The sequence below is a fragment of the Hyla sarda genome, chromosome 9 (genome assembly GCF_029499605.1).
Source record: "Hyla sarda isolate aHylSar1 chromosome 9, aHylSar1.hap1, whole genome shotgun sequence".
NCBI lineage: Eukaryota > Metazoa > Chordata > Amphibia > Anura > Hylidae > Hyla > Hyla sarda.
Window position 1 is genome coordinate 142340571 of NC_079197.1, and position 14288 is coordinate 142354858.

The 14288-nt window shown below is 47.3% G+C and overlaps 1 protein-coding gene across 9 annotated transcripts in view; it reads right to left on the minus strand.

The window, feature by feature from the left end:
• The window catches only part of LOC130290752 (cytochrome P450 2F2-like), a 104560-nt gene that overhangs the window by 77146 nt on the left and 13126 nt on the right, over positions 1 to 14288 (minus strand). For 2 of the 9 annotated variants that reach the window (XM_056538804.1, XM_056538797.1), the window contains exon 2: positions 3416 to 3593. In XM_056538804.1, the coding sequence (XP_056394779.1) occupies positions 3416 to 3592 (177 nt within the window). In that variant the 5' untranslated portion in view covers position 3593. Of the gene's footprint in view, positions 1 to 3415; positions 3594 to 5245; positions 5344 to 11434; positions 11597 to 12198; positions 12221 to 12242; positions 12263 to 12323; positions 12347 to 12437; positions 12464 to 14288 lie in introns of those variants that run through there. The other 7 variants (XM_056538805.1, XM_056538798.1, XM_056538806.1 and 4 more) reach the window with 7 other exon arrangements.

Sequence of the window (14288 nt, forward strand, 5' to 3'; positions counted from 1 at the left end):
TTAATATTAAATCACTTTGCCAAAATGAACAAAAATGTATTAAGTGATTGAGCAGTGTATTTGTGATTGAGAGGTTACTGGTTTATATCGTCTTTGCATCTGATGATATCAGCAAGTCAATATGTGCTGATGTAAGCAGTATAGGTCACTCAGTCTAAAATAGGGAAAAAAGACTTGATGATGTCAGCAAAATAATGTTCACAAGCCATGACAGATATTAACCCCTAGAGGACACGCGGCAAACCTGTACGTCGAACGGCTCTTTGATCACCACAGCCGGAGCATCATGGATAATGGCGGTCGGCAGACATCAGCAATCATGGTGATGTCTGCTATTAACCCTTCAGATGCCATGATCAATACTGATCGCAACATCTGCAGCATTGAGGTGGTGTTCAGACACACATCAGACCACCCATGGTGCAATGTGTTAAAATGACCAGTGGAGCTCCTCTCACCTGCTCGGGTCAGCTACAGCTGTCTTCTTCTCTGGTCTGCCTTCTAGCACATTCCAAAAATTATTGTAAAGTTCTAATTACAAAGATGTGCACGGTAGTGCTGGGCTGTATACCGGTTCATATCGAATACCGGTGTGTTTTTTTCTTTACAATATGAATTTTTCACATACCACAATACTGTTTCCATAGCAGCCAACTCCAATGCGTGATGGCGTAGAGAAACGTCAGGCCGCACAGCGTCTCTGGGAAGTGTAGCCCGAGCCGCACTGACTGTGATGAGCTGGGAGGGGAAAAAAACTCCCGGCGAGCATGTGACTTCCGGGCGGGCGCTGGAAACTCGAGCAGAACTGCGGAGACATGGAGGAGAGTTACCGGATGGCCTGACCGAGACCCCCGGGTACCATGGTGAGGACCCTCGACCACCTGACACTATACTGAGGACCCCTTCCCCAAAATACCGTTAAATACAGTGAAACCGCCAAAATTTAGAAAAATACTGTGATATACAATTTTGGTCATACCACCCAGCACTAGTGCATGGCTCATGGTATTAGAAAAGTCCTGATCGCTCCTCTCTGCTCCGCATTAAAGTCCTGGAAGTTAATACAGTGTGGCACACAGTACCACTCACCCTTAGATGTAAAACCGAGTCCTCCCCAGTTCTTGCACTCAGAGCGGCTACCAGCAGGACCTCCCGCGAGCCGTCTCTATGCTGAGACCGCGATGTGTTGAAATGGGGGTTTCTCGCTGAGTCCGAGTAGATGAAAGCAGAGTAGGGGCGGCGTGCTGTAATAATGCCTATGCGAGCATTATTATGTATGTTTGTATCTACTTTACTGAAGAAGGGGCCTATGATGGCTCCAAAACACATTTAAATACAGATACTGTACAATATACTACTACCACACCTATCATTGTGGCTACCTCAAAGATGGGACCCTGCAACTCCTGTTCAAATTTGGACTTGGAGCGCTAACTGCACACAAGGCAGACGCTCGCACAGGCATTATTACACCACACCGCTCCTCATCTGCTTTCATCTACTCGGACTCAGCGAGAAACCCCCATTTCAACACATCGCGGTCTATGCACAGAGATGGCTCGTGGGAGGTCCCATTGGTAGCCGCTCTAAGTGTAAGAACCAGGGAGGACTCTATTTTACATATAAGGGTGAGCAGTACTGTGTACCACACTGCATTAACTTGCAGGAATTTAATGTGGAGCAGAGAGGAGCGAGTAGGAGGACCGTGAGCCGTGCACATCTTTGTAATTAGAACTTTACAATTATTTTTTGGATGTGCATAACAAAGCAGTTGGAATTAATTTCCTTTACAGGCGTCATGAACACTTAATGCAGATATTGGCAGTCGTGTTTGTATTTGTAACCTTACAGCAATAATTTTTTCTACAAGACCGATTAAAAAAAAAAAAAAAAAAAAAAAATATATATATATATATATATATATATATATATATGTAATCAGCAAAGTGGGCCTGATATATCTCACATATTGTCACTATACTATTACCCTGTTTTAGTTGTGGTGCTTACTGTATATGTTATATTTCATGCATTTTATATATTTATTTTAAGTGACTGTCATTATTGTATTACTTTTAATATTTATGTGAATCAGTTATTCACCCACAAGGGCTTTGTTTGTGGATTATCTACGAACCTATCTTTATACATTAAACTACTATTGTATTTTACTATTATTAGTAACCATATATTTTTTAGGTATTTTTAGTAGTGCTGGGCAGTATGACCAAAAATGTATATCACGCTATTTTTCTAAATTATGGAGGTTTCACAGTATTTAACGGTATTTAAGGGGGGTGCTCAGTATAGTGTCAGGTGGTCGGGGGTCCTGACCATGGTACTCGTGGTCTCGGTCAGGCCGCCCGGTAGCTCTCCTCCATCTCTCTGCAGTTCTGCTCAAGTTTCCCGGTGGTTGGGGTCCTCACCTTGTTACCCGGGGTCTCGGTCAGGTCGCCCGGTAACTCTTCTCCATGTCTCCGCAGTTCTGCTCGAGTTTCCCACACCCGCCCGGAAGTCACATGCTCGCCGGGAGTTGTAGTCTTCTCCCAGCTCATCACAGTCAGTTCAGTGCTGCTCGGACTACACTTCCCAGAGACGCTGTGCGGTGGGACATTTCTCTACACCATCACGTGTTGGAGTTGGTTGCTATGGAAACGGTATTGCGGTATGTGAAAAATTCATATCATAAAGAAAAACACACCGATATTCGGTATGAATCGGTATTTTTTAGACTTTTTTCTTTTATTGATATTTAAAGAGTACCTGTCATCAAACCATATTTTCTAAACTAACTCAGATTATATTCCCTAACAACTCTTAACACCCCTTCTGCCCTTTAAAAATGTTTCCGAGCTTTAAAAAGCTCTGTATCATACCCTTCCCCTTGCTCACATTGTGTGAGCTCCCGGCAGGAGAAAGTGGGCGTTCCCCAGCAGACGCAATGTCACTGTAGCCTGCGTGAGCTGTACCTCGCCATGCCCCGGGCACACTTCCTGAGTTCGGTCTCCTGCCAGGCCGGGAGGAGACCAAACTAACTGTTTGCCTTGCGCAGGGAACAGAACAGAGCCACCTAGTGGCTGTTTTTTCAATCACATTTAAAACATATAAAGAATTTTAAGAGCAAGTAAATAGAAAAGTGTCTTATAATTACATAAGGAACAATATATTAAAAGTTTAGTTTTGTGACAGGTACTCATTAATGTTATTTGTGTAATTTTGAAAGCCAACATGTGACTTGATGTTTGTATGCATGGTTAGGAAAAACTCAAAGAGATGAAATGTTGCCTCAATGAATTGCTAGAGGCCCACTTTAGCTTCAACAATTACACAGGTGCTTCCTTCATTCCTATATTTCAACTAATCTACTTCAAGAAGCCTTACTATGTGCTATAGTTTGTTTATATACTTTACTCACATCCAGCAGCGACTTCACAATGTTATTGAAGTTCATCTTGTGAAGAGTGCCAATGATGGGGAGAGGAGTTGGTCCAGGAGGCAGCTTAGACTTCTCCAACAATATCTTGGTGTACTTAGTCAACAAGATGGTCATGAGCATCACCAAAAGGACTGTAGTTACTGAATATAGATCCATCCTGTAAACAGAGATTTATATGCAGAACTTTTAAAGCAGAAGCAAAAAATTCTATAATGCCCAGTCTGGGCAAACAATGCTGTGGCTTATTGCATCACACTGCCGCTCAGCCTACCGCCAGCGGGCTGGGACATAGCTGCAGGCAGCGATTTGCTGGCCGGCAGCGTGATGCGCTGACCACAGCCAGACCAGGGAGAAGATGATGGAGGAATGAGCAAAGCAATATACCAGGACACCGGTGAGTCCTCCTTATTATTTTATTTTAGAGGAGTACTGCAGCACAAGACAACTAATCCCCTATCTGCAAAATGTATTAAACTAAAGGGTGGTAAGTGTACTTGATGATCATAAAGTGCAAGCTCGCTAGCTACGTCATGGCCACCTGTAAGTTGTGGGTCCCTTGGGGCTGCTCTGCCAGTGGATTGTTCCCTCTGTGGGCACTGGTGTTGTGGCAGTGGTGGTCATTTTATGCTAGGGGTGTTAATGACCTGCTACTGACAGGTGGCCATGACGTGGCGAGCGGGCTTGCACTACATGATCATCAAGTGCACTAACCACCTGTTAGTTTAATAAATTTTGCTGAGAAGCCTTAGATCAATGTGCAACCATGTCTGTGTTTTTCTCTATTTGAATTTGCTTGTCTCGGTACATGGTTAGGTTCAGAACGATCTTATGCATGTGGCTGGATTTAAAGGGGTACTCAGCCCCTAGACATCTTATCTCCCATCCTAAGGATAGGGAATAAGATGTCTGACCATGAGGAGTCCGGCCACTGGGACCCCTGCGACATTTATGTTCAGTACGCCGGCTTTGGGCGCTGTGGTCATGACATCATGCCACCCCCCCTTCATTCCTGTCTATGGGAGGGGGCATGACTGATGTGGTCAAGCCATTATACCCCTTTGCAATTGCAACATTGAGAAGCAAAGATAACATGGAGAGGAGTCTGCTGCTCAGGGATAAGGGTCAAGGAGGCTAGTCCTGATGAGGTACACCCTAACAAGTTTGCCCCATTGGCACATGAGGGGGATGTCAGTTCAGATTTGGCACTGCTGCAGCAAGACAATGCCTCTGCTCCAGTAAGGAGGGAATGAGGAGTGCACGGCTGGCCAGACAGGTGATGGTAGTGGGGGACTGACAGGGCAATCTGGGACTGGGATTTCTGGTGCAAAAGTTTGGCACTTTGCGGATCCGGGGGACAGATTACTGCAGTGTCCTTAGAAATAATTTCAGCGACTTAGGCAGCAAGCTTAAAGAATAGAGAAAAAGATTTAGATTGTGGGGGTCCGAGCTGGAGCCCCCCGTTATCCCCTGTTTGGAGCCTCGGAGCGCTAGCACAGGAGCGTGCCACGACCCCCCCATATAGCTCTATGGGAGAGCTGAAGATTGCAGAATGGCTCTCCCATAGAACCATCCTTTTGATAGGGGATAAGATGTTTAGCGCCGGAGTACCCCTTTAAACAAGGAGGTAGTGGGGAAATGTGAAAAAATGGAGATAAATAAATTATGTAAATATTATTTGCTTACATAAATTAGAAAAGGATGAGGAAAAGGCCAATCTACTAAATGCCTATTTCTCTACTGTTTTTACACAGGAAATCCAATGTCAGATAACAGGTGAAGGGATAGTGTAAATTCTACAGCAAATCTCACCTGTTTAACCCAAACACACAAATCACTGGGCCCAGATGGCATCCATTCCAGGGTGTTGCAGGAATTAAGTACTATGCTAGACAGACCCATATTCCTTACTGTTACGCCGAGCGCTCCGGGTCCCCGCTCCTCCCCGGAGCGCTCGCTACACTCCTCTCACTGCAGCGCTCCGGTCGGTTCCACGGACCCGGGGCGCTGCGATACCGCCTCTGGCCGGGATGCGATTCGCGATGCGGGTAGCGCCCGCTCGCGATGCGCACCCCGGCTCCCGTACCTGACTCGCTCTCCGTCAGTTCTGTCCCGGCGCGCGCGGCCCCGCTCCCTAGGGCGCGCGCGCGCCGGGTCTTTGCGATTTAAAGGGCCACTGCGCCGCTGATTGGCGCAGTGGTTCCAATTAGTGTTTACACCTGTGCACTTCCCTATATCACCTCACTTCCCCTTCACTCCCTCGCCGGATCTTGTTGCCTTAGTGCCAGTGAAAGCGTTTCCTTGTGTGTTCCTAGCCTGTGTTCCAGACCTCCTGCCGTTGCCCCTGACTACGATCCTTGCTGCCTGCCCCGACCTTCTGCTACGTCCGACCTTGCTTCTGTCTACTCCCTTGTACCGCGCCTATCTTCAGCAGCCAGAGAGGTTGAGCCGTTGCTAGGGGATACGACCTGGTCACTACCGCCGCAGCAAGACCATCCCGCTTTGCGGCGGGCTCTGGTGAAAACCAGTAGTGACTTAGAACCGATCCTCTAGCACGGTCCACGCCAATCCCTCTCTGGCACAGAGGATCCACTACCTGCCAGCCGGCATCGTGACAGTAGATCCGGCCATGGATCCCGCTGAAGTTCCTCTGCCAGTTGTCGCTGACCTCACCACGGTGGTCGCCCAGCAGTCACAACAGATTGCGCAACAAGGCCAGCAGCTGTCTCAACTGACTGTTATGCTACAACAGTTACTACCACAGCTCCAGCAACCATCTCCTCCGCCAGCTCCTGTACCTCCTCCGCAGCGAGTGGCCGCTTCTGGACTACGACTATCCTTGCCGGATAAATTTGATGGGGACTCTAAGCTTTGCCGTGGCTTCCTTTCCCAATGTTCATTACACTTGGAGATGATGTCGGACCAGTTCCCCACTGAAAGGTCTAAGGTGGCTTTCGTAGTCAGCCTGCTGTCTGGAAAAGCCCTAGCTTGGGCCACACCGCTCTGGGACCGCAATGACCCCGTCACTGCCTCTGTACACTCCTTCTTCTCGGAAATTCGAAGTGTCTTTGAGGAACCTGCCCGAGCCTCTTCTGCTGAGACTGCCCTGTTGAACCTGGTCCAGGGTAATTCTTCCGTTGGCGAGTATGCCGTACAATTCCGTACTCTTGCTTCTGAATTATCCTGGAACAATGAGGCCCTCTGCGCGACCTTTAAAAAAGGCCTATCCAGCAACATTAAAGATGTTCTGGCCGCACGAGAAATGCCTGCTAATCTTCATGAACTTATTCACCTAGCCACTCGCATTGACATGCGTTTTTCCGAAAGGCGTCAGGAGCTCCGCCAAGATATGGACTCTGTTCGCACGAGGCGTTTCTTCTCCTCGGCTCCTCTCTCCTCTGGTTCCCTGCAATCTGTTCCTGTGCCTCCCGCCGTGGAGGCTATGCAGGTCGACCGGTCTCGCCTGACATCTCAAGAGAGGACACGACGCCGCATGGAGAACCTCTGCCTGTACTGTGCTAGTACCGAACACTTCCTGAGGGATTGTCCTATCCGCCCTCCCCGCCTGGAAAGACGTACCCTGACTCCGCACAAAGGTGAGACAATCCTTGATGTCCACTCTGCTTCTCCACGTCTTACTGTGCCTGTGCGGATGTCTGCCTCTGCCTTCTCCTTCTCTTCTGTGGCCTTCTTAGACTCTGGATCTGCAGGAAATTTTATTTTGGCCTCTCTCGTCAACAGGTTTAACATCCCAGTGACCAGTCTCTCCAGACCCCTTTACATCAATTGTATAAACAATGAAAGATTGGACTGTTCCATACGTTTCCGCACGGAGCCCCTTCTAATGAGCATCGGATCTCATCACGAGAGGATTGAACTTTTGGTCCTCCCCAATTGCACCTCGGAAATTCTCCTTGGACTTCCCTGGCTTCAACTTCATTCCCCAACCCTGGATTGGTCCACTGGGGAGATCAAGAGTTGGGGGCCCTCTTGTTCCAAGGACTGTCTAAAACCGGTTCCCAGTAACCCTTGCCGTAACTCTGTGCTTCCTCCAGTTACCGGTCTCCCTAAGGCCTATATGGACTTCGCGGATGTTTTCTGCAAAAAACAAGCGGAGACTCTACCTCCTCACAGGCCTTATGATTGTCCTATCGACCTCCTCCCGGGCACTACTCCACCCCGGGGCAGAATTTATCCTCTCTCTGCCCCAGAGACTCTTGCCATGTCTGAATACGTCCAGGAGAATCTAAAAAAGGGCTTTATCCGTAAATCCTCCTCTCCTGCCGGAGCCGGATTTTTCTTTGTGTCCAAAAAAGATGGCTCTCTACGTCCTTGCATTGACTACCGCGGACTTAATAAAATCACGGTTAAGAACCGCTACCCCTTACCCCTCATCTCTGAACTCTTTGATCGCCTCCAAGGTGCCCACATCTTTACTAAATTGGACTTAAGAGGCGCCTATAACCTCATCCGCATCAGAGAGGGGGATGAGTGGAAAACAGCATTTAACACCAGAGATGGACACTTTGAGTATCTGGTCATGCCCTTTGGCCTGTGCAACGCCCCTGCTGTCTTCCAAGACTTTGTTAATGAAATTTTTCGTGATCTGTTATACTCCTGTGTTGTTGTATATCTTGATGATATCCTAATTTTTTCGGCCAATCTAGAAGAACACCGCCAGCATGTCCGTATGGTTCTTCAGAGACTTCGTGACAATCAACTCTATGCTAAAATTGAGAAATGTCTGTTTGAATGCCAATCTCTTCCTTTTCTAGGATACTTGGTCTCTGGCCAGGGACTACAAATGGATCCAGATAAACTCTCTGCCGTCTTAGATTGGCCACGCCCCTCCGGACTCCGTGCCATCCAACGTTTTTTGGGGTTCGCCAATTATTACAGGCAATTTATTCCACATTTTTCTACCATTGTGGCTCCTATTGTGGCTTTAACCAAAAAAAATGCCGATCCCAAGTCTTGGCCTCCTCAAGCGGAAGACGCCTTTAAACGACTCAAGTCCGCCTTCTCTTCGGCTCCCGTGCTCTCCAGACCTGACCCATCTAAACCCTTCCTATTGGAGGTTGATGCCTCCTCAGTGGGAGCTGGAGCTGTCCTTCTACAAAAAAACTCTTCCGGGCATGCTGTTACTTGTGGGTTTTTTTCTAGGACCTTCTCTCCGGCGGAGAGGAACTACTCCATCGGGGATCGAGAGCTTCTAGCCATTAAATTAGCACTTGAGGAATGGAGGCATCTGCTGGAGGGATCAAGATTTCCAGTTATTATTTACACCGATCACAAGAACCTCTCATACCTCGAGTCTGCCCAACGGCTGAATCCTCGTCAGGCCAGGTGGTCTCTGTTCTTTGCCCGATTTAATTTTGAAATTCACTTTCGGCCTGCTGATAAGAACATTAGGGCCGATGCTCTCTCTCGTTCCTCAGATGCTTCTGAAATTGAACTCTCTCCTCAACACATCATTCCTCCTGACTGCCTGATTTCCACTTCTCCAGCCTCCATCAGGCAAACTCCACCAGGAAAGACCTTTGTTTCTCCACGCCAACGCCTCGGAATCCTCAAATGGGGTCACTCCTCCCATCTCGCAGGTCATGCGGGCATCAAGAAATCTGTGCAACTCATCTCTCGCTTCTATTGGTGGCCGACTCTAGAGACTGATGTGGTGGACTTTGTGCGAGCCTGCACTATCTGTGCCCGGGATAAGACTCCTCGCCAGAAGCCCGCTGGTTTTCTTCTTCCTCTGCCTGTTCCCGAACAACCTTGGTCTCTGATTGGTATGGATTTTATTACTGACTTACCCCCATCCCATGGCAACACTGTTATTTGGGTGGTCGTTGATCGATTCTCCAAAATGGCACATTTCATCCCTCTTCCTGGTCTTCCTTCAGCGCCTCAGTTGGCTAAACAATTTTTTGTACACATTTTTCGTCTTCACGGGTTGCCTACGCAGATCGTCTCGGATAGAGGCGTCCAATTTGTGTCTAAATTCTGGAGGGCTCTCTGTAAACAACTCAAGATTAAATTAAATTTTTCTTCTGCATACCATCCTCAATCCAATGGACAAGTAGAAAGAATTAACCAGATCTTGGGTGACTATTTACGACATTTTGTTTCCTCCCGCCAGGATGACTGGGCAGATCTTCTACCTTGGGCCGAATTCTCGTATAATTTCAGAATCTCTGAATCTTCCTCCAAATCCCCGTTTTTCGTGGTGTACGGCCGTCACCCTCTTCCCCCCCTCCCTACCCCCTTGCCCTCTGGTCTGCCCGCTGTGGATGAAATTTCTCGTGATCTCTCCATCATATGGAGAGAGACCCAAAATTCTCTCTTACAGGCTTCTTCACGCATGAAGAGATTCGCGGATAAGAAAAGAAGAGCTCCTCCCATTTTTTCCCCTGGAGACAAGGTATGGCTCTCCGCCAAATATGTCCGCTTCCGTGTCCCTAGCTATAAGTTGGGACCACGCTATCTTGGTCCTTTCAAGATTTTGCGCCAGATTAATCCTGTCTCTTACAAACTTCTTCTTCCTCCTTCTCTTCGTATTCCTAATGCCTTTCATGTTTCTCTTCTTAAACCACTTATCATTAACCGTTTCTCTCCCAAATCTGTTCCCCCCACTCCTGTCTCCGGCTCCTCGGACATCTTCTCCGTCAAAGAAATTTTAGCATCTAAAAAGGTCAGAGGGAAAACCTTCTTTTTAGTGGATTGGGAGGGTTGTGGTCCAGAAGAGAGGTCCTGGGAACCTGAGGACAATATCCTGGACAAAAGTCTGGTCCTCAGGTTCTCAGGCTCCAAGAAGAGGGGGAGACCCAAGGGGGGGGGTACTGTTACGCCGAGCGCTCCGGGTCCCCGCTCCTCCCCGGAGCGCTCGCTACACTCCTCTCACTGCAGCGCTCCGGTCGGTTCCACGGACCCGGGGCGCTGCGATACCGCCTCTGGCCGGGATGCGATTCGCGATGCGGGTAGCGCCCGCTCGCGATGCGCACCCCGGCTCCCGTACCTGACTCGCTCTCCGTCAGTTCTGTCCCGGCGCGCGCGGCCCCGCTCCCTAGGGCGCGCGCGCGCCGGGTCTTTGCGATTTAAAGGGCCACTGCGCCGCTGATTGGCGCAGTGGTTCCAATTAGTGTTTACACCTGTGCACTTCCCTATATCACCTCACTTCCCCTTCACTCCCTCGCCGGATCTTGTTGCCTTAGTGCCAGTGAAAGCGTTTCCTTGTGTGTTCCTAGCCTGTGTTCCAGACCTCCTGCCGTTGCCCCTGACTACGATCCTTGCTGCCTGCCCCGACCTTCTGCTACGTCCGACCTTGCTTCTGTCTACTCCCTTGTACCGCGCCTATCTTCAGCAGCCAGAGAGGTTGAGCCGTTGCTAGGGGATACGACCTGGTCACTACCGCCGCAGCAAGACCATCCCGCTTTGCGGCGGGCTCTGGTGAAAACCAGTAGTGACTTAGAACCGATCCTCTAGCACGGTCCACGCCAATCCCTCTCTGGCACAGAGGATCCACTACCTGCCAGCCGGCATCGTGACACTTACATTTAAAGATTCTATAATGACAGGGATTGTTCCACAGGACTGGCGGTTAGCAAATGTGGTACCAATATTCAAAAAGGGGTATAAATTGGATCCTGGGAACTATAGGCCTGTTCTGTTTTGGGTAAAATTTTTTGGTTTTTTTCTAAGGGATGCTATTCTGGAGTACTGGGACTGTGGGGCTATCCAGGTGATTGGCGCTGCGGCCCCTAACCATTACATACCCGATACCCCCCCCCCCCCCCCGACTGCTGTGCAGGTGCAGGTGAGGAGGAGGCAGGGGTGGGCTGACAGGTTGGGCACTACACGAGGGCCCATTCCTGGGTGGGGGCCCACAGCTGCGATCATTTAAAACCCTAAATCTTCCCCTGCATCATGCAGGTCCTGGTCAGCAGTCACAAAGAAAAAGATTTCCACACGCACAACATAACTGACCAACCAGGACCTGCTCTGTACCTTCTGAACGCTGGAGGGGGTGATATCTTTGAGGATCTGTGGTGATGTCCCGATCATGTGACTTGTGGGGGCAGAGCTAAAAATCATGTTATCTGGAGCAGTCAGGAAAAAAGTGCCTGTGTGTCCTGTAATCTGTGTTGTGAAGTCACTGTATAGATCAGTGTTTCCCAATCAGGGTGTCTCCAGCTGTTGCAAAACTACAATTCCCAGCATGCTGGAGGCGCCCTGGTTGGAAGACTCTGATATACAGTATATACCATACCTCCCAACTTTTGCTGAGGGTTAAGAGGGACAAGCCACGCCCCCTAACCACACCCATGGCCGCACCCCCTATCCACGCCCTCAGTCACACCCTAACCATGCCTGCACCTGCAGAATGGGAATACCTCAGATTAGTGCAGCGAAAAATAACTTACCCCCTATCCAAAAGATAGGGGATAAGCTATAGATTGTGGGGGGTCAGAGTGCTGGGACCCCCCCGCGATCTCCTGAACAGGCCCCTGCCAGTGTGATGGATGCAGCCATTCCGAAAGCCGTGGTCAACACACACCCTTCCAGCACACTGCCGTGGCCCTGTTCAGGAGATTGTAGGGGGTCCTAGCGCTCGGACCCCCGCGATCTATAACTTATCCCCTATCCATTTTTCCCATTTAATAGCAATTATGTTGTCAGTCTGTCATCTAAGTTAAGCAGGATGTCCTATACTGACAGACTAACAACAACCCTCATCATTACCAATACAGACCATATAAGTGATTACATACAGTTATATCAGGTGACAACAACCCCCATCATTACCACTACAGACCATATAAGAGATTACATACAGTTATATCAGGTGACAACAACCCCCATCATTACACTACAGACCATATAAGAGATTACATACAGTTATATCAGGTGACTGACAACAATCCCCATCATTACACTACAGACCATATAAGAGATTACATACAGTTATATCAGGTGACTGACAACAAACCCCATCATTACCACTACATACCATATAAGAGATTACATGCAGTTATATCAGGTGACAACAACACCCATCATTACACTATAGATCAAATACAGTGGGGATCAAAAGTTTGGCACCCCAGGTAAAAATTTGTATATGTGCATAAAGAAGCCAAGGAAAGATGAAAAAATCTCCAAAAGGCATCAAATTACAGATTAGACATTCTCATAATATGTCAACAAAAGTTAGATTTTATTTCCATCATTTACACTTTCAAAATAACAGAAAACAAAAAGATGGCGTCTGCAAAAGTTTGGGCACCCTGCAGAGTTAATATCTTGTACTGCCCCCTTTGGCAAGTATCACAGCTTGTAAACGCTTTTTGTAGCCAGCCAAGAGTCTTTCAATTCTTGTTTGAGGTATCTTCACCCATTCTTCCTTACAAAAGTCTTCCAGTTCTTTGAGATTTCTGGGCTGTCTGTCACGCACTGCTCTTTTAAGTCTATCCATAGATTTTCAATGATGTTGAGGTCAGGAGATTGTGAAGGCCATGGAAAAACCTTCAGTTTACGCCTCTTGATGTGATCCCCCGTGGATTTCGAGGTGTGTTTATGATCATTATCCATTTGTAGAAGCTATCCTCTCTTTAACTTCAGCTTTTTCACAGATGGCATCAAGTTAGCAAAATTTGCAGAAATTTTATTGTATCCATTTTTCCTTCTACTCGTGAGATGTTCCCTGTACCACTGGCTGCAATACAACCCCAACGCATGATTGATCCACCCCCATGCTTAACAGTTGGACAGAGGTTCTTTTCATTAAATTCTGTTCCCCTTCTTCTCCAAACGTACCTTTGCTCATTCCGGCCAATTTTAACCTCATCGGTCCACAGAACTTGTTTCCAAAATGCATCAGGCTTGTCTATATGTTCATTTGAAAAGTTCAAACGCTGAGGACGTAGAAGAGGTTTTCTTCTGATGACTCTTCCATGAAAACCATATTTGCACAAGTATCTCTTTATAGTGGAGAAGTGTACCACAACTCCAGTGTCTGCCAGATCTTTCTGGAGGGATTGTGCAGTCAAACGTGGGTTTTGAATAATTCTCACAATCCTGCGAGCTGTTCTGCCTGATATTTTTCTTGGTCTTCCAGATCTTGCTTTAACTTCCAATGTTCCTGATGACTGCCATTTCTTAATTACATTCCGAACAGAGGATATTGACATCTGAAAACATTTTGCTATCTTCTTATAGCCTTCTCCAGCTTTGTGAGCGTCAACTATTTTCAGTTTCAGATTTCTAGACAACTGCTTAGAAGAACCCATGGTGCTGATTGTTGGGGCAAGGTTAGATGAGTCTGGGCATTTAAAACCTTTGAGATTGACATCACCTGGTCTTCCCAGATGATGATTGAGAACAATCCATGACACTGGCATGTCTCAGCTTTGCAAAAGGGGGCAATGCATGCTATAAGTTCTGCAGGGTGCCCAAACTTTTGCAGATGACATTTTTTTGTTTTCTGTTATTTTGAAAGTGTAAATGATGGAAATAAAATCTAACTTTTGTTGACATATTATAAGAATGTCTAATCTGTAATTTGATGCCTTTTGGAGATTTTTCCATCTTTCCTTGGCTTCTTTATGCACATTAATACAAATTTTTACCTGGGGTGCCCAAATTTTTGAAGTTCAAATACAAGACGACTTTTTCTAAAATAGGAAAAAAAGGAGAGAAGAATTGATGAATGCCCCTCATTATCACCATAAAAATTACCACAATACTGTTACTGACTAAATCTTGTATACTGAGACCAATATTACCAATAATACTAGTATACAAGGAGGAATGTTATTACCATACATATTCCCATCATACTGTTACTGACTGCATCCTGTAT